This window comes from Trichosurus vulpecula, chromosome 8 (assembly GCF_011100635.1).
Source record: "Trichosurus vulpecula isolate mTriVul1 chromosome 8, mTriVul1.pri, whole genome shotgun sequence".
Taxonomy (NCBI): domain Eukaryota; kingdom Metazoa; phylum Chordata; class Mammalia; order Diprotodontia; family Phalangeridae; genus Trichosurus; species Trichosurus vulpecula.
Window position 1 is genome coordinate 266856281 of NC_050580.1, and position 19725 is coordinate 266876005.

The 19725-nt window shown below is 38.4% G+C and overlaps 1 protein-coding gene across 1 annotated transcript in view; it reads left to right on the top strand.

The window, feature by feature from the left end:
- NUBPL (nucleotide binding protein like) overlaps window positions 1-19725 on the top strand; it is a 333097-nt gene that overhangs the window by 133066 nt on the left and 180306 nt on the right. Inside the window, exons 5-6 of the mRNA XM_036736308.1 lie at window positions 11483-11522; window positions 11621-11711. Coding sequence (XP_036592203.1) covers window positions 11483-11522; window positions 11621-11711 — 131 coding nt within the window. The remainder of the gene's footprint in view (window positions 1-11482; window positions 11523-11620; window positions 11712-19725) is intronic.

A 19725-nucleotide genomic window follows, 5' to 3' on the forward strand; every position in this document is an offset into this window, starting at 1 on the left:
GATTGAATTGGAATTTGAACTCAGATCTTTCTGGCAACAAGTCTGTTGTTCTCTCCACTCCTTTAAGCTGCTTTTCTTCTTCCTTTTTCTGATTTGAGCTGTGTTTTCAGTTCACAAATTGGGACTGCAGAGTGCCTTTGAGTGGGCCTAAATTCTTGTCATTTAAAAATATTAAGGATGCCATTTATTTATAGTACAGTCACTTCTGAAATGATTCTGCCTCCTGAAATATAACCCTCCATTTTAATCAGTCACTTATTCAAGCATCTATTAAGCACTATTAAGAACCAGGCACTATGCTAGGTGCTGAGGATATAATAATAACAATAAAAAAAGAGACAGTCTATGCATTCAAGAAGCTTCCATTTTAATGGAAGAAACAACATGTGTACGTAGACATACATACAAAATATATTAATGCTTTAAATCAGTACTGTCAAACTCAAATAGAAACAAATCTTTGCAGCCACAATACTTTCTTAGTTTGACATTACCTACATTGTATTTTTATTTATTTTTTTAAAAAACATTTCCCAGTTAAATTTTAATGTGGTTCAGGCCACATTAGGGAGTTTTCAAGTTTAACACTTCTGTTCTAAATCACTAATAATTAGAGATATAAAAATTAAAACAGCTTTGGGTTACACTTCACACATACCAGCCTAACAAAAAAATGATAAAAAGGGAAAATGATACTTTTTTAAGAGCTAAAGGAAAATAGGCACAATAATGCACTATTGGTATAGTTCTGAATTTGTCCATCCATTCAGAAAAACTGCATGTAATTGTACCCCAAAAGAGTACTAAACTTGGCATACTTTTGGGCTTAGTGATACCACTATGAGGTCTATATTCCAAAGACTTCAAAGAAAGAAGAAAAGGAATCATATATATTCAGATATTTTTAGCAGCCTTCTTTCCCTGTTTCTTTGTTTCTTTCTTTGTTCCTTTATGGTAAAGAATTGGAAAATATGGGGAACTCAGCAGTTGAGGAGTGGCTGAACAAATCAGGATATCTGAAAATAATGAAAAATGATTGCCATGTAAAGAAATGATGAAAGGCACAATATTAGAGAAATTTGGGAAGACTTATATGAACAGATACAGAATAAAGTGATTAGCATTTGGAGAATAAGTTCCACAATAACAACAAAATTGGAAAGAAAAACAAGATTTTCAAACTATTTAATGCAATAACCAACCGTAATTCCACAGAACTGGTGATAAAACATCTCTCTTCTTCTTGACAGAGAGGTAATGAGCTCAAGGTGCTGAATGAGACACGCTTCAGACACAGACGATGTGAGGATTTGTTTATTTCTGACTGTGTATATTTGATTCGAGGATTTTGTTTTTCTTTTAGTTTGGAGGTGAGAGGGGAGTTGTAGAGAGAGGGGAGGTAGTGACAGAGTTGTTATTGTCGTTCTGTCATTTCAGTCATATCTGACCATTTGGGAGTTTCTTGGCCAAGATACTGCAGTGATTTGCCGTTTTCTTCTCCAGCTCATTTTACAGATGAGTAAACTGAGGCCAGTAAGGTTATGGGACTTGCCCAGTGTCACACAGCTAATAAGTGTCTGAGGTGAGACTTGAACTCAGGTCTTCTTGACTCCAGGACTAGAGTGCTATCCACTGCACTACCTAGCTGCCCAGTGACTGTTACCAGAATGAAAATAAAAGGTAGTAAAGCAGAAAAAGAATCATAAAAGCATTTAAAAAACTCACAGGAGAGAGCAGAAGAAAGATTAGTGGAGAACACAGACAAGGAGGACATCTTTGAAAATGTGTTGAATTTGCTATATACTTCTACCTATTAGATTGTAAGCTCCTTGAGGGCAGGGAATGTCTTTTGCCCCTTTTCCTATCCCAATGATTAACACAGTTCTTGATGCTTAAGAGGTGCTTAATAAATGTTTATTGATTGATTGATACTTGGAGGAAAGAAGCAAACAAGGAATATATGGTAAAGATTTGCAATCTTTATCATTCTACTTTGTATATAGAGATGCTCATCTTATTTGGTGTTTGTTATGTTTAGAATAAAAAAAACCAAAATATATACAAAATAAAAGTGAGGTAACATTAGGTTGGAGGCATTAGCAGCTTTGGGATGATCTTTGAAAAAAACGAGTGATTCCAAGAGGCTGAGGAGATGAGGGAGCGTATTCCAGGTACAGGGGATAGCTAGGCAAAGGCAAAGATATGAAAATGGAATGTTATATCTAAACCATAGCAAGAATGCCTTTTTGGCTGAATCTAACAACGCATGAGCAGGAGTGACATATAATAAGGCTTTAAAGGTAGATTTGGGGGAATTTATATATGAACCTAGAGATAATAGGCAACCACTGGAGTATATTGAGTAAAGATTAGATAAGTTTTAGGAATCTCAACTTTAGCAGCTGTCTGGAGGATTGGCAAAGGGAGAGATTTGAGGAAGTGAGGCTAATTAGGAGGTAATTTAAGAAAAATTCTATCAGTGGTTTCTTTATTTCCCAAGCAAATTTTATTTCGATCACTGATATTCATATAAAATATTCACAACAAAATATGCAACACACTAAGCCAAATGGATATTTCTACATACATAGTAGGGCAGAAAAAGATTGTGCATGAATTACAAATCTCTGTTATGCACAATTTCCTTCTCTTTCATATATATATTAAATATATATACACACACACACATATATATATACACATACACACAAACACAATTCAAAATATTACTTTTAATGCTCTTTAGTTTGTCTGCTATTCTTTCTGGTCTTCCTGTTCTTTTCTATGTATTTAAAAATGCTTTAATGACTCTCTTTTCTTTCGTGTTTCATGTTTCTTTTTTCATTTTTTTTGGCCACCATATTCTTAGCCTTTCATTTCTCTCTTCCTCCTTAATTTGAGGAAAAGAAAAAAAAAGAGAAAACCCTTGTAACAAATATGCAGAGTCAAGGATAAAAAATTCAATTGTGTAGCTTTTGCTGTAATCCAGGGGAGTAGTAATGAGGGCACAAAATGGAAGGGTGGTTGGAGAGAATGAAGGGTTTGAGAGGTGAGGTGGTAGAATCAACAAGATTTGGCGCTGACTGGAAGCAGAAATGAGAGGGAGTGAGGAGTCAAGGATGACTGTGAGGTTGCAAACCTGGTGACTGGAAGGAACATAGTGGTCTTTACAGAAATAAGAAATACTTCTTAACAAGGAAATGTTGTTTAACAAAACCAGCCAACGCACATACCGTGTCTGAAGATCTATGTCCTTGTAGTTTACCACCTCTTTGCTGAGAGATGAAAGGCATGTTTGACTACACTGTAGTCGTATAATTAGTGATTGCATTTATCAGAATCTGAAATCATGCACTATTGTTTTACTTTAAATTGTTTTTATTACAATATTCATTATACTCCTAGATTTGCTCAACTTACCAGTACATAAAATCTCCCCAAATATCTCTGAATTCTTTACAGTGATCAAAACAAAAATATTTCACTATGCTAATATACCACATTTTTAAACCCATTCCCCAATGATGGGTACATGCTTCTTTCTAATTCTTTGCTACTACAAAAAGTGTTTCCCTGGAAATTATTTTCTGTATTCTCTCATATATATTTTGTATTAACATATGTTATCTATTAACATATTGTTTTCCTCACATTGAAATAGAAGTTGCTTGAAGTTAAGGATTTTTCTTTTGTGTTTTTGTGTCCCTAATGCCAAATAGTGTATGGAACATAATAAGTGCCTAATAATAAATGCTTGTTGAATTAAATGAATTTGAACATATTTGCATATATAGGACATTTCCCTCTGTTTTCGACTTCCTTGTAGTATATATCTGTTAATGATCTCACTGAGTCAAATGTTGTATCCAGTTTAGTGACTTTTGTAATGTCATTCCATATTGTTTTCTAAAATGGATGGACTAACAGCTTCACCTACAGTGCCTTGGTGTGCTTTTCTTCCTGTAGCTCCTTTGACATTTACCATTTTCATCATTTATAATTTTTGCCAATCTAACGAGTGTGAGGTAAAATGTCATAATTTTAATTTCTGTGTCTGTTATCATTAGTGATTTGGGGCATTCTTTCATATAGTTGTTGATAGTTTGCATTTCTTCTTTTGAGAGCTTCATGTTTTTTGACCATTTGTCTTTTGAGAGATGCCTTTTGTGCATATATTTATATCAATTGCATATGTATCTTTGATATTAGACCTTTATCAGATATTTGCTGTGTAATTTCTCCTGTAATTCACAGCTTCTCTTATTCTAATTAAATTGACTTTGTGCAAAAGTTTTTTGATTTCATGTAACTGAAGTTGTCTTTTTAAAAAATTTATTTAGTTTTAGTTTTCAACATTCAATTCCACAAGCTTTTGAGTTTTACATTTTCTCCCTCTCCATCCCTTCCCTTCTCCCCAAGATGGCATGCAGTCGGGTATAGGCTCTACATATACATTCATATTAAACATATTTTCGCATTAGTCATGTTGTAAAGAAGAATTATAACCAGTGGAATGAACCACGAGAAAGAAGAAACAAAACAAAACAAAAGAGAGAGGGAGCAAATAGTGTGCTTTGATCTGCATTCAGACTCCATAATTCTTTCTCTGGATGTGGATAGCATTTTCCATCGTGAGTCCTTTGGCGCTGTCTTAGAACCTTGCATTGCTGAGCAGAGCCAAGTCTATCAAAGTTAGTTATCACGTGATGTGGCTGTAACTGTATACAATGTTTTCCTGGTTCTGCTCCCCTCACTCAGCATCAGTTCATATAACTCTTTTCAGGTATGTCTGAAGTCTGCCTGCTCATCATTCCTTATAGTACAATAGTAGTGTTCCATTACATTCTTATACCACAGCTTGTTCAGCCATTCCCCAACTGATGGACATCCCCTCAATTCCCAATTCTTGGCCACCACAAAAAGAGCTGCTATAAATATTTTTGTACATGTGGGTCCTTTTCCCATTTGTATGATCTCTTTGGGATACAGCCCTACAAGTGGTATTGCTGGGTCAAAAAGTATACACATTTTACACATTTTTATAGCCCTTTGGGCATAGTCCAGTCCCAAATTGCTCCCTTGAATGGTTGAATCAGTTCACAACTCCACCAACAATGCATTAGTGTTCCAATTTTCTCACATCTTCTCCAGCATTTATAATTTTCCTGTTTTGTCATGCTAGCCAATCTGACAGATGTGATGTGGTACCTAAGAGTTGTTTTGATTTGCATTTCTCTAATCAATAGTGATTTGGAGCATTTTTTCATGTGACTATATTTATCTTTAATTTCTTCCTCAGAAAACTGCCTGTTCATGTCCTTTGGTCATTTATCAATTGGGGAATGACTTATATTCTTATAAATTTGACTTGATTCTCTATATCTTTTAGAGATGAGGCCTTTATCAGAGACACTGGTTGTAAAAATTCTTTCTCAGTTTTCTGCCTCTCTCCTAATCTTGGTTGCATTGGCTTTGTTTGTACAAATTTTTTTTTCAATTTAATGTAATCAAAATTATCCATTTTGCATTTCATAATGTCCTTTAGCTCTTGTTTGGTCATAAATTCTTCTGTTCTCCATAAATCTAACTGGTAAACTATTCCTTGCTCTCCCAGTTTCCTTATAATATCAGCCTTTATATCTAAATCATGTACCCATTTTGTCTTTATTTTGGTCAACGGTATAAGATATTGATCTAAGCCCAGTGTCTGCCATACTGTTTTCCAGTTTTCCCAGCGTTTTTTGTCAAATAGTGAGTTCTTATCCCAGAAGCAGGAGTCTTTGGGTTTATCAAACAGTTGATTACTATACTCATTGACTTCTGTTTCTTGTGTACCTAACCTATTCCACTGATCCACCACTCTATTTCTTCACCAGTACCAAGTAGTTTTGATGATTGCTGCTTTATGATACAATTTAAGATCTCTTATGGCTAGGTGTCTTTTTTATCTTTTATGATCATCTCTATTCCTTGTTTAGTTAAGGATTTTACCCATAGTCATATTCCCCAATGGAGTTCTTTCCATTCTCTTATAATTCCTTTCAGGCTATATATCCATTTGGAGCTTACTTGCCATTTATCTTCTATTCTTCCTTCATCTCCTAAAGCTCAGGAATGTTGTCTCTATTTTTAGATACCTTCACTCTATCCTTCAGCTTTTGCTTTGTTGTTTAGTCATTTCAGTTGTGTCTAACCCTTTGTGAGCCCAGCTTTTGTTTGGCTGTTTTAAAAACAGGTCTAAAAGAGCTTTGTTGTCATGTGGCACTTTTCCAGTAGTGGAAGGTGGCCTTCTAAAATATATTACTTGAATACTTCATTAAATCCATGATATCACTAATGAGTTGTCCTGCTACTGATTGGTTCACATTCCAATCCATCCATGCCTTATTACCCTGGGTGATTTTTATCCATGCCCTTCCATAAAGTCTTTGTGGAAGATTTGAATGTTCAGTGTACTGTTGGTTGTTTGTTATTTTGTAGGTACCAGTACAACTTTTGGTATGTTCAGTTTTCATGATTGACCCATTTCCTTTTCTGGACATTACTACTTAATCTCTTTTGCACCATTTGTGAACAAGTCATTGCTGTTAATATGGTGAAGCCTACTTATATCCACCATGCCCAACTTTCCATTGACTTTGGGTCACCCACAATTTAATTCTTCAGAAATGATGTTGTTCTTTGACTTATAGCCATATAATATCACCAAGGGAATATTATGTTAGGGAGTAGATTGAGATCATGGAGTGTTTTGTAATCTTTCAAATATAATCCATCCTGTTGTTTCCCCCTGTAGCCAGAATGGCCTTTGTTTTCTTTGAATGACTCAGCTTACCTCATTGAGCCTCTGGACACTGTGGCTTGCTCTTCCGGGGCAGGAAGCCCCAAGGAGCATTCCAGGAAGCAGACAACTTCCTGTGTGATGAGTCATGGGGTTGGCTGAGGGGAGGTGTTAACGGCTACGCTAGGGGGAGGGGCCAAGTCAAGAACCAATCGGCCCTGGTCGTTCAGGCGGTGCTTGATGATGTCAAAAACTCTATAAGAGGGGAGAGGACAGCTTGAAGATCCTCTTTTCCTTTTCCGGTTGGAGCCAGAGACAGTTACAGCGACAGTTACAGCGACAGTTACAGCGACAGCTACAGTTACAGCCACAGCCACAGCTGAAGCAGGAGCTGCCAGTAGCAGAGCTGACCTACGGGAGAAAGCTGAACAAAGACTTCAGGCCAGTGGGTAATCTTATTACCATAGAGGGGGAAACATGATTTTGCTTTACGCAATCATGCTTCTCTGTAGCCTCCTGGTTACTCTTTCAAGGCGTACTTATTGGGCCTGGAAGCTTTTGATCAATATATCAAAATGGGGTTGCTGGTTCATGGGTTGGTTACTGTGGAGCCTAAATATATGTTTTGATTCTTCTGCCTTCTACTTTGAGAGTTTCTTATATCCGGCGGTTCCGAACGTTTCAGACATGTTTATGATCCTCTTTGAGATTATAAACTCTGCCCTCCTAATACATTTGGCGACCAGGATGGGATCGCTAGGTATAAGATCTCTATTTAGAAGCAGAACAATTCCAGAGGAAGAGATGAATATCCCAGGATGGGAGGATCCATTTTATTCCTCCCTAGCAAAAGAATTGGCTAAAAAAGCTGGACCCTGTGAAAACTGGGAACCAAGGCTACGGAGAGGAGATCCTAGGGATTTGGAAAAGTGTTTACGAGAAGTTGGGATTCAGTCAGGGGCATCACTATCTAGGCAAAGCTGGATAGTGTTATCAGCCTACCGGCTAGTATACGAAAGATTGAGATTAAGTGAAAGACATGGGGGCACTCCTACCCCACAGGAAGAAGGGGAATCTCAGATAGCAGGAGACCAAACTGACTCAAATGAGAACTTTTCTATTAATGTGGCTAAGAGCAACAGGAGACCAAAAAAGCCCAGAGTGTATTTCAACCCAGCCCAGAAAGAGCCTGACTGCCTGCTTCGTCCTAGCCATGGTGGCAGAGGAAGTGAGTGGGGAGAGAATGAGACAATGTTAGGGGCTGAGGCACAAAACACTACTGGGGTTCAGGATGTGCCTCACACAGAGAATAGGAGATGGTTAAATGATCAGACAAGGGCTCGACCCATACAAAGGAGGAAGACAGAAACCCGAGGTGAAGATTCAGTTACAAGGGAAATTCAGGAAGATTTCTCACCGCAAGAGGTCACAGATATTTTGAGTAGATTCAGCCAAAGAATAGGAGAACCATTGATATCTTGGATGGTAAGACTCAGTGATCAAGGGGCAAGTGGAATATCAGTAGATAGGACAGACTGCATGAGATTCATAGGTATCAGCCATGATCCTCTAGTTCAACAAGCTTTTAGGGAACATCATCAGCAAGGAGATGGTGATAGCAGGACTACTCTGTTGGCATTAGCCGCTGTGGGATGCAATAAGAGATATGCTACTGATTCTATGTGGCCCACTGAGCACAGACCCTGGTATTCACTTAGAGATTGTATCATGAGACTAAAGGAGGAGGTAATGAAGACTGCCATTATGATAGGAACCTCAGACAAATATTACAATGATCCAATGGAACTGCCTCATAGGAATTTAATAATTAGGACAGCTCCCCCTGCTTATAAACAACTAATTTTGAATTTATTACTTGGAGAAGTAGGGAGCCGTCTTACAACAGTGATAAATAAGATTTTACAGTTACATGACTTAGGTGACTGGGGAAGGGATAGATCTCCTCGAGAGAGAAGGGTGAATAACCAGCAAACTTGGCGCCAAAGGAGAGTAACAAGGAAAGAAATGTTTACTGCTTTATTGAGAGCAGGGGTAGGTTTTGAAATGATAGATGGAATTCCAACCAATGAATTATACAGAATGTATAGAGGACTTGATAACACGAGAAATAGGGAAATAAGAACTGCTCCTGCAAGCCCACAAGCCACTCAGACTGAAGGTGACCTTGTGTGATTAACGGATGAAAACTTGTACATTTGGGGAAAGGCTGGGAGGACAATCTTAGTCTCTATCTAGGGTGGGATCCTCTTGGCTTCCTCATTATGTTCCTTTTGAAAAGAAACATTTCCCACCTGAGTTTGGCTTTGATGTTGGATCTTTGCATAACTGAAATCTCAACCAAACTTGAGATGATTTTATTTGAAGAATTATAGTCCATACTTGTCTATTCTTTCTGTCCTTTGTTTTGGTTAACCTTGTTGCTAGTTTTGTTTCCTTCAGGCTTAAGCACCCTGCACTTTCCGGTGACTGCCTAAGCATGTAGCATTCTTGGAATTCCTGCCAGCTCGTTAAAGAAATGACCTCTGGAATGGGACTTTTTGGGGGCAGGGCCATCTCTACATCCAATTTCAGCATGAAGAAGCTATGGAAAATGAGACCTTCACCCCTCACCCCAAGATTTTGAGCCCCAATCGTTCAAGGGGGGTGGAAATGATGATAGTGTTCTGTTTACTTATTTTGTGTTATCCTTGCTGTGTTGTTTTATTGTTATGATATTATTGATCCTATGTAATGGATACAAGGATTTAGGGGTGGACATTTGAATTATTAATAATTATTTTGGGGATAATTGATTGAAGAGATTATCTTGCTGGGATCTAGGGGTGGATCACATTTGAATCGTAAACCAATATTTAGGAATGTCACCAAATGATATGTTTTGCTTTATAATGAATGATATGTTTTAGTTTCCTTTGTAATTGGATCACAATGTATGTTCTAGGATACATGGCTGATTAGATTATGTATCCTATAACAAGGGGTGGAGTGTAGCCAGAATGGCCTTTGTTTTCTTTGAATGACTCAGCTTACCTCATTGAGCCTCTGGACACTGTGGCTTGCTCTTCCGGGGCAGGAAGCCCCAAGGAGCATTCCAGGAAGCAGACAACTTCCTGTGTGATGAGTCATGGGGCTGGCTGAGGGGAGGTGTTAACGGCTACGCTAGGGGGAGGGGCCAAGTCAAGAACCAATCGGCCCTGGTCGTTCAGGCGGTGCTTGATGATGTCAAAAACTCTATAAGAGGGGAGAGGACAGCTTGAAGATCCTCTTTTCCTTTTCCGGTTGGAGCCAGAGACAGTTACAGCGACAGTTACAGCGACAGTTACAGCGACAGTTACAGCGACAGCTACAGTTACAGCCACAGCCACAGCTGAAGCAGGAGCTGCCAGTAGCAGAGCTGACCTACGGGAGAAAGCTGAACAAAGACTTCAGGCCAGTGGGTAATCTTATTACCATAGAGGGGGAAACATGATTTTGCTTTACGCAATCATGCTTCTCTGTAGCCTCCTGGTTACTCTTTCAAGGCGTACTTATTGGGCCTGGAAGCTTTTGATCAATATATCAAAATGGGGTTGCTGGTTCATGGGTTGGTTACTGTGGAGCCTAAATAAATGTTTTGATTCTTCTGCCTTCTACTTTGAGAGTTTCTTATATCCGGCGGTTCCGAACGTTTCAGACATGTTTATGATCCTCTTTGAGATTATAAACTCTGCCCTCCTAATACACCCCCCTATTCAACTTTGGGCTCTGTTCATTCTTTGACCATCTGTAGATACCTCTATCTAATATCTCTAGTAATGGACTAATTCAGCAGACCACCTATCCAGTTTTATGTTATAATCTGGGCAATACTGAACCGGAACATTATCCTTGTTTGAAGCCTTGATTCATACATAATGAATTTATGTGCTATTTTGTCAGTTCTATACATTTGAAATTTAAAATATCAAGTTTATTTAAAACTTTTTTCATGAACCTGTGTTTGTTGAATGTAAGGAACTACACTTTTCAATGATCATCAGTTGGCTCTCTTGTTAGGGTAGAGGTCAGTACCATATAATATCACACCCCCTCTTTTTTATTCCCTATGACAATGCTATTTTTTTTTACATTGGTGAAATTTCAGTTTTCCTCAGTACAAAATCTGAGGTTTTTCACTCTTTAAAAGCTTTTCTTGAATTCAAGCTAGAAGAGAAGTTATAGACAAAAGAAAGAATATACCATTCTTGAGAGCATTATGATGCTTCTATACTAAATAAACGAAGATTAGTATTAGGATTTGAGAGTTATTCGAAATACATGTTTTAAAATGCTTTGACTATGCACAGTTATTTATTGAGGCAGTTTCTTGAATATAAAATAACCCCAAGTTGCCGATGGATTGTTTCTACATAAAAGGATGCTATTTCCAAAATACTTTAAGATGGAATCTGCAAGTGGCATGCTCATGTTTTGCCTGAACTATTGAAAACTGCATTGAATGAATTGGAAGTTGCAGAATAAGTATTGATAAAATCATTAAAATAATGACTGCCCATTCTGAATTAGTTTGGAGAAAGAAATGCCTACTGACATAATGGTAGAAAGCTAAGCCTGATAGTTGTTGACAAGAAAACATGTTGTTATATTTATAATGAAGTAATGACTCCATTTTCTAAACAGTTATTTGTTTCTCTATTTTAGGCAACTTAATGAGACCCCTCTTGAATTATGGCATTTCTTGGTGAGTATATTCTCCCTACCTACATTAAGCTACATTCCAGAACTATTTTGTTTTTCTCTCTTATCTGTGAAAATTCTGTTTTTGTTTTCCTAATGTAGTATGTCTATGGGTTTCCTGGTAGAAGAGACAGCACCGGTTGTTTGGAGAGGGCTTATGGTGATGTCAGCCATAGAGAAACTGATTAGGCAGGTAAGAAATTCACTTTCAGCTGCCATCCTGTTAGTGGCATGGATGTAGTCAATTTGCTTATTAATTGGAGTAGTTCTGGAATTTGAATCCAAGTCTGAGATTTTTTTTTTAAAGGAATCCACTGAATGGACTGAGTGAATTAGGTGGCACCAGGACAAAATTTCATTTTTACATGATTTGATCTTTTCCATTGGCTATAAGTACAAAAGTCATATTTTTTTTTAAATTTTATGCAGTATTGTGGAAATGTGGTGGAGTCTCTAGGCATAAGAGAAAATCTATTTAATACAGTAACACAGTAATTTGCCTTCCTCTGAGTTACTGTTAATCACATTGTAGCCGTTTTTGTGTCATAAGAGCTGAGCAGGAGTTCTCTGAGCAAAAATAACTCACATATTATAGTGCCTGCTACTTAAAATTGCTCCATAATGAGGTAAGGTACTGTCTCTGTCTGTCTGTCTGTAGAATTATATGTATTCATCTTGTCAGCTTTTAATTATACAGGTAAAGAGGGCAACAGTTAAGTGGGTATGCCAGAAGAAAGGATAATCCAAATGTCATTTATGATGGATTGAGGAATGAACTCTGTTTGGGTGTTTACACTTGTTTTTGTTTTTATGTGCATGTTTAAGTTCCTAATGATCTTTGCCTTAGAATAACTTAAAAATTAATTTGTGTTAACTTCCTATACATTAAATGATAGTAGGTAGAGACAAGCTGGAGGTGAACAGATAGCAGAGAGAATTCACTCCAAAATTAAAAATCTGTTTCAGGTCGCAACCCACCAAGGAGGTATATCCTGCATAGATATGTGACCTGGATGTGAAAACATATGTAGAGACTGACTTAGGTATTTTACTGTACCCCATATATTTGCTTCCTCAGCCCCAGTTTTGGAGTTTATAATCAGCTGCAGTAAGAGTCCCTCAGAAGACATGAGAACAGTTTAAGAAGTCTGAATAATTCATTTTGCTCATAATCCTCATTCATTGCTTTAAAACAATGTTTATTGAATGTTGCATATGCATAGCTCTCTGCCACTTACTAATGGGGTTATAGAAGCATGAGAGGATCCTTGAACTTAAGGAACTTAATTATCTAGCAGAGGAGACAGATCAAGTTAAGTAATAATATAAGGCTTGGTCCCAAGGAAGAGATATGAGAGAGCCCCCCCCCCCCCACCTATTTTCAAAAGTGGGTGTCCAGAGATGTAGAACATTGCCTATAGTGCCAGATTTTTTTCAATGTGTTGATTAGTTTCAATTTTTTTCTCTTCTTTCTTTAAAAAAAAACAAAACTTGATTATAAGGGATAAATCTGTGGCTGGTAAGGAAGAGAGGAATGAATAAAGAGGAAAATATAGGTGATGTCAAAACAAAGTATCAATAAAAACCTATTTTTAAAAAATAGTAATGTAATGTTTTAGTTTGGACCTTCTTATTGGAATAAGAAATTCTTGGTGTATAAACTCCTTCTGCTAACACATATCAGCACCACATCTGTAACTTACAGACTTAGAAAGTTTTCTGCGGGGGCACTTATAGGTTAAGTGACTTGACCTTAGTCACCCAACTCTGTGTCTATGGTGGGACTTGAATCTAGGACTTCGTGAATCCAAGTTTATCTTCTGTTCACTAGCCTGTGCTGCCTCTTAATAATACAACGCAGTGTGTAATTAAATACCAAATAAAAGATTTAGGAAGGCAAATAGGAGTACAAAGGAGTAAGATGGTTGGATGCTGGAGGAAGTGGAAGTTGAGCTGGGCCTTGGAGGATATATAGGATTTTTAGGCAGGTAGAATTAAGGAACAATGTCATTTTAGACAGAGGGAGAAGCATGAGGAAAGCTGCAATGAGAAAAGAAGAATTTCTGTGGGATACTGAGTGGACCATCATGATTGGAACAGGCAGTAGTAATATAAAGTTGGAAAGATAGGTTAGGGCAGATTTTGGAGGACCTTGAACGCTTGGCCAAAAAGCTTGAATTTGAACCTGTAATCAATGGGGAATTATTAAAAGTCTTTGAGTAAAGAGTTGACGTAATGTAAGCCGGGTTTAGGAAGATTGGTTGGTGTCACTATATGAAACTGAATGGAGATATTTAAGATAGGAATCAGGGAGACCACTTAAAATTCTGCTGAAGTAATTCATATGTGAGGTTAACAAGGGCAGAATGAGGGTGGTGACAATTGTAGTAGGAAGAAAAGGAAAAATTCAGGTGCTGTTGTTAAGAAGTTGGTGACTAAGGAGATATGAGGTGCAAAGGAAAGGGAGAGTTAAAAATGACTACCATTTCACACCTTGTGTGACTGGGAGAATGATAGTAACCCTGATTGATATATGGAAGCCAGAAATGGGAGCTAGTTTTTTTTGGAGAAGGTAATGAAGTTGGTTTTGGAATCATTTGAGTTTGGGCTACTGGATGGACATCCAGAGGTAAATGTCTGATGGAGAACTGGAGATATTGCTAGGGTAGAAAATAGAGCTATGAAATCAACCACATTTAGTTGAATTCACCACCTCTCCACTCCTGCAGCTCCCTTCTCCAATCAGTGAGTTCCTCATGGAATCTTTGCTTTTAGGAAGGACTGAGGCCACCTACTCTTCATTCCATTCTGCTTCTGATTCACTAGACTTCCCCACCATGCACCAGCATGTGTACCTTCTCCCTTTTTTGTGTCCTCTTCTCTTATTAGAATATAAGCCCCTTGAGGGCAGCTTTTCTTTTTGCTTTTATTTGTACCCCCAGTGCTTACCACAGTACCCAGCACATTGTAAGTCTTAGTTACTTAACTGTAGTGCTCCAAAGGAGAAAATATGTGACCAGAAGGTCAAGGCCTAGGAAACCCCTACCATGAAAGAGTAAGATAATTAAAAGGAGCCAGTAAAGAAGACAAAACAGGATTCATTAGAAAGGTAGAAAAATGAGGATAGTAGTATTACTGCAGCTGAGGAAGGAGTCTTGAGAAGGAGAGATGGTTAGTGCCACGGAGAAGTGAGAATACAGATCGAGAAAACACAAGGAAACTTAGGGTTGATGTGGCTATTGGTAATTTTTGAGAATACAGCTTCATTAGAATGCTGAAGGCAGAAGTTAGATTGCAGGGATTAAAGAATGGCATAAAGAAATGAAGACCATGAGCAGAAATCATTCATTTAGAAAGTCAGGCCATGAAGGGAAGAAGCAGGAACTTTTGTTTAAAAAGAATCTAATGACATTTTCAGGACCTCAACTGCAGGATCTAATGACTTTTTTTCCTAAACAGGAGACATTTGTGAATGTTTTCAGGCAGAAGTGAGCATAGGAAAAGGAAGAGATTGTAAATGCTCGAGAATGAAGGGATAATTGTAGGAGCAAGATCCTGTAGGAAGATGGAGGGGAGGTGATCAAGAGTGAAGGTTGTTCTGTTACTTAGAAAGGGGGAAAGGCATCTCTTCTATCGAGATTGGAAAAAAGAAAGGAAGCAGAAGTATAGAAGGAATGCTTTAAAGCAGAAGTGAAGGTAGATGAGGGAGCCCCTGCCACATGCTCAAGATTTTTTTCAGTATAGCAGAGGCAAGTTGAGCTGCCAAGAGCGAGGGAGGCTGCAGTGGGATCAGAGGTTTCAGAATGTAGAGAAGGTTCAGAGCAGCTGTTATGGGGAGTTTGCCAAAGGATAAAAGAGAAATGAATGAAAAGAATGTTGGGTAAGGAGCCACTTGAAGTCACCTAGAGGTGTGCCTGTTGATCCCAGTCCAATTTTGTAATTTTCTTCAGCCACCTCGAAACCCTGGAAGTAGAAGGAGATGAAACAGAGAAAAGGGCTGGCTGATAGAAGGCTAAGATTTACTTAGTATAGTGGAAAGTTAAAGGACAGAGAAATGTAGGGTATTAGTGAATTGAAGTGAAATGAACAAACATTTGGGGCAGCTAGGTGGCACAGTGGATAGAGTGCTGGGCCCAGAGTCAAGAAGACTCATTGTCTTGAGTTCAAATATGACCTCAAACACTAGCTGCGTGACCCTGGGCAAAACACTTAATCCTATTTGCCTCGGTTTCCTCATCTGTAAAATGAGCTGGAGAAGGAAATGGCAAACCACTTCAGTGTCTTTGCCAAGAAAACCCCAAATGGACCCACGAAGAGTCAGACATGACTGAAACGACTGAGCAACAACAGAACAAACCTTTACCAAGCACCTACTACATTGCAGGTACTGTGTTAAGCACTGGTGATACAAAGAAAGGCAAAAACTATCATTGCTCTCAAGGAACCCGCTATATAATGGGGTGGTGGTGGGTTACAACAAGCAAACAACTATGTACAAACAAGATGTTTACAAAATAAATTGGAGATAGTCTCAGACAGAAGGCAGAAGCATCAAGGGGGATTGGGAAAGGCTTTTTATAGAAAGCAGGGTTTAGCTAAAGCTTGAAGGAAATCAAAAGGTGAAGATGGAAGAGAGACAGAGAAACAGAGACACACACAGAGAGAGACAGAAATACAGAGAGAGACAGAGACAGAGAGAGAAAGAAGGAGGAGGAAGAGGAGAAGGAACAGGAAGAGAAAGAGGAATGGACCAGTGAAGTAGATGGCCATGTAGTCATGCTGGCCAGAGAATCAAGTGTAGTAAAAAAGGGGCAGGACTGGTTGAAGTGTCAGTGGCACAGGCACAAGCCTAGAAAAGTTTCAGTAGTTATATTAGTGGGGAATAGGAAAAATGACAGGTAAGAAAGGGTAGTAAGCTCTGGATTTTGAAGGTGAAGTGGTACCATGTGACAGCCAAGTGGAATTACTGAAGTCGAGTCCTTAAAGAAGGACATCAACCAATCAGTCAGTCAACAAGCATTTGTTACATTATGTCCATGTGCCAGGCTAAGTGCTGGTCAGAAAAAGAGAAAGTAAAAACAAGTCTTGCCATAACAGAGCCTGGAGGCAAAAATGGATAGTGGTGGTGATTTGAAAAAGCTAGAGAAGTGGCATGATGGCAAGGAATTAATGTCCTAGAAGTGCTGCTAGTGAGGGAGGAACCCATCTATCCTTTTTGTACTTTTGCCGAATCAGGGAATGTGGGAAAAGTGAAGTCTCTTTGGGAGCAGGCATCTAGAGGCACGGGGTTGTTGGGATGGTAGTGGGGAAGCCCAGTTTCTCTTAAAATGACAGGGTAAGAAGCAGAGAGTTTTCTCACAGTGTCACCCAGGGAGGATGGTTTGTACAGGAAAATGTAGAGGGAATTTTTAAAGGTACAGTCTGGGGCAGCATGGAACCTACCTGTACTGAAAAGAATTTGGGAGGAAACGAGGAAAAGGTTTATTGAGGAAGCAAAGATGTGAAATATTAGGATGAGTAAAGCAGGTTGGGAGGCCGGGGGAGGAATGCAAGCTAGGGAAGATGCAGTATGAGGTGGAGCCATTAGACCCTGTAATTGTTCCCTCCCTCTGCCTTTGGTTATGCTATTTCTTCTTCCTGTAGCACCCTTCTTACTTAATTCTGCCTATCCAATTCTTTTTATCAAGGGACAGCTCAGATGCCATCCCCTCTATGTAGTGTTTATTTGACTGATGCTGGGTGATACCTCTCCAGTTTGATGGTCATTGCTTTCTAACCTTAAGGGAAACTGATAATTAGGAAAGCCTGGCAATACAGTCTGTATTAGGGCAATCATATTCCATGTAGTCACATCACAAGCTAAGTGACCTAGGAGCTACAAGGGCCTCAGGATTTCCTTGGGGTATTTGCCTTCATCTGATTGACAGGCCTAGACTCTGAATGTATTGATCCTTTTTTTCAATTAAAAATGTTATTTTTCAATTAACAAGCATTTATTTTCTCTCTTTCTCACTCTTCCTTGCCAACTTAAAAGAAAAAAGAAAAGCAAAACCCTGAACAAAGATACACAGTCAAAACAAATTCCAACACATTGTAAACTCACAGTTTACAATGTTGCTACCTAAATTCTTCTTCTCATTCTGCTCTTCTTACTTTACCCTGCATCAGTTTATAGATGTCTTCCCAGGTTTCTTTTAAACTATTGTTTTCATCATTTATTACAGTACAGTAGTATTCCATTATGTTCATATGCCAAAATTTGTTCAGCTAGTTCCCAATTAATAGGAACCCCATTAGCTTCTAGTTCTTTGACATCATAAAAAGAGCTGCTACAAGTATTTTTGTACATGTGAATTATTTTCCCCTACTTATGATCTCTTTGGGGTTGAATGTGCTGGCCTTTTTCACAAAGCAAAGCCATTTGTGGTAGTTCCCCTGGTAAGTCCTAGCTCCAGTCTCATAGTTTTTTCCATAGGATTTCTGGCAATCTCTCTGAGTCCTAATGTGTAACCGTTGAATTCAGGTCTACCTGTGCAGATCTTTAAGTGATATCAAAGATTAGGCCAACATTACACATTCTAGGTTCATAAAACTTTATTGCAGGCACGTAAATACATCATCCACTTGAGTTTTGCCAAATATATATGGTCTCGTAGTTAAAAATATATGCCTTAGGATTGTTTAATAAAGACTCATTGAATGAAGGCGTTAAGGAAGGTGGAGGCTACATCTTCACTTGTCTCACCAGGCTTTGAGAATCTCAGCTAGGGAACAGATTACATTCCAGGCCTCAGAAGCAGTGGCTCTAGGGATTCCTTGAGATTCATTCTATCAACATCAGGCAATTTCCAGGTATATTCCCCTATTCCCTTTTAGTAGCAAATGATCTGTTAAAAGAGGCATAAATGACATGAAGAAATATAGCCATTATTGGTTTTCTTCATCATCATCATCATCGTCATTATCATCATCGCATCACACCTGTAGATCTTATATCGTAGGGTTGTTGTTAGGAGCCAGAAAAGTAACGTGTATACGATGCCTTGCAAACTTTCAAGCGTTATGTGGAAGTTATTATTATGTTTGGATTCAGTGCTATTGCAAATATGAGACAGTATCCGCAGCATCCCAGGTCTTTGGTCACAGAATAAAACTATAAGGTTACACATTTAATAGCCAGTTAGATAGAGGGTCATAAAGTCATTCGTGACTGTGTTTGGCCACTTGCGTGCCTTGTTTTCTTATTGGTCTTTTTATGTTTCCATTTACCTTCCACCTTGAGCATTATTTTTAGTAATTATCGACATAAAGATCCCATAAATTCCATCTGATCAACAGCTCTTTTAATCTTTCAGCCTCAAGCAGTCCTTCCCAACCCCCATTAGACTTGCCAGAGAAATAACTTAGCTGAAATGTAGAGGTTTGGATTTGGAAATGTGGAATTTGGGGAGACATCTCTTCAGTTGTTTGAAAAAAGCTATAGGAATGAAAACTTCAAAGACAGGGCTGATGTCAGCACCTGCCGTAGTCACAAAGCCAACCCTGGGAGACCTAGGATTTTTGGCAGCCGATGTGGTGCTATTACTTCAATCTCCAATATCCCCAAATGGGAGGCAGATGCCAGTTTCCTTCTCTAGGGTGCTGATAATGGCATATAATGAGTTGGTTGTTTCCTAGCAACTAAAGAAGCAGTTTCACTTCAGCAGATCCTGCAATAGGAATGAGACCTATTCCCCTGATAGTTCGGGATATTAGTGATTTTTCTGACAATGGAATTTCACTTTTGAATGAGGAAGGTTCTCAGCCTTCAGTTTCCTAAAGAATTTTGCTTTTGAGTGTGGGCTGAGCTAGCCCTAACCCTGTAAAAAGTGAGATTTTTAGATTTCCCTAAACACCTCTTATTCGAAAGGCTAAACAAATTTGAATAGTTTTTGAAATGCCAGGTGATTTATACAAGGTGATATAGCGTTATATTCTTTTTCACTGTTTAATATGTCTAATTAACAAGATTATTTCCTGCCACACATCATAGTTGATATAATAGTATTCCACCACATATTATCAGTGTTACAAAATAAACATACATGGATCAATCCCTTTACTGCATCTGGTGCATTTAATAATAACAATAATAACAGTAACAAGCCAACCCCTGCGGCCAGTGTGATGTAACTACCACTGGCAATCGAGCATAGGCCCTTCCTTCC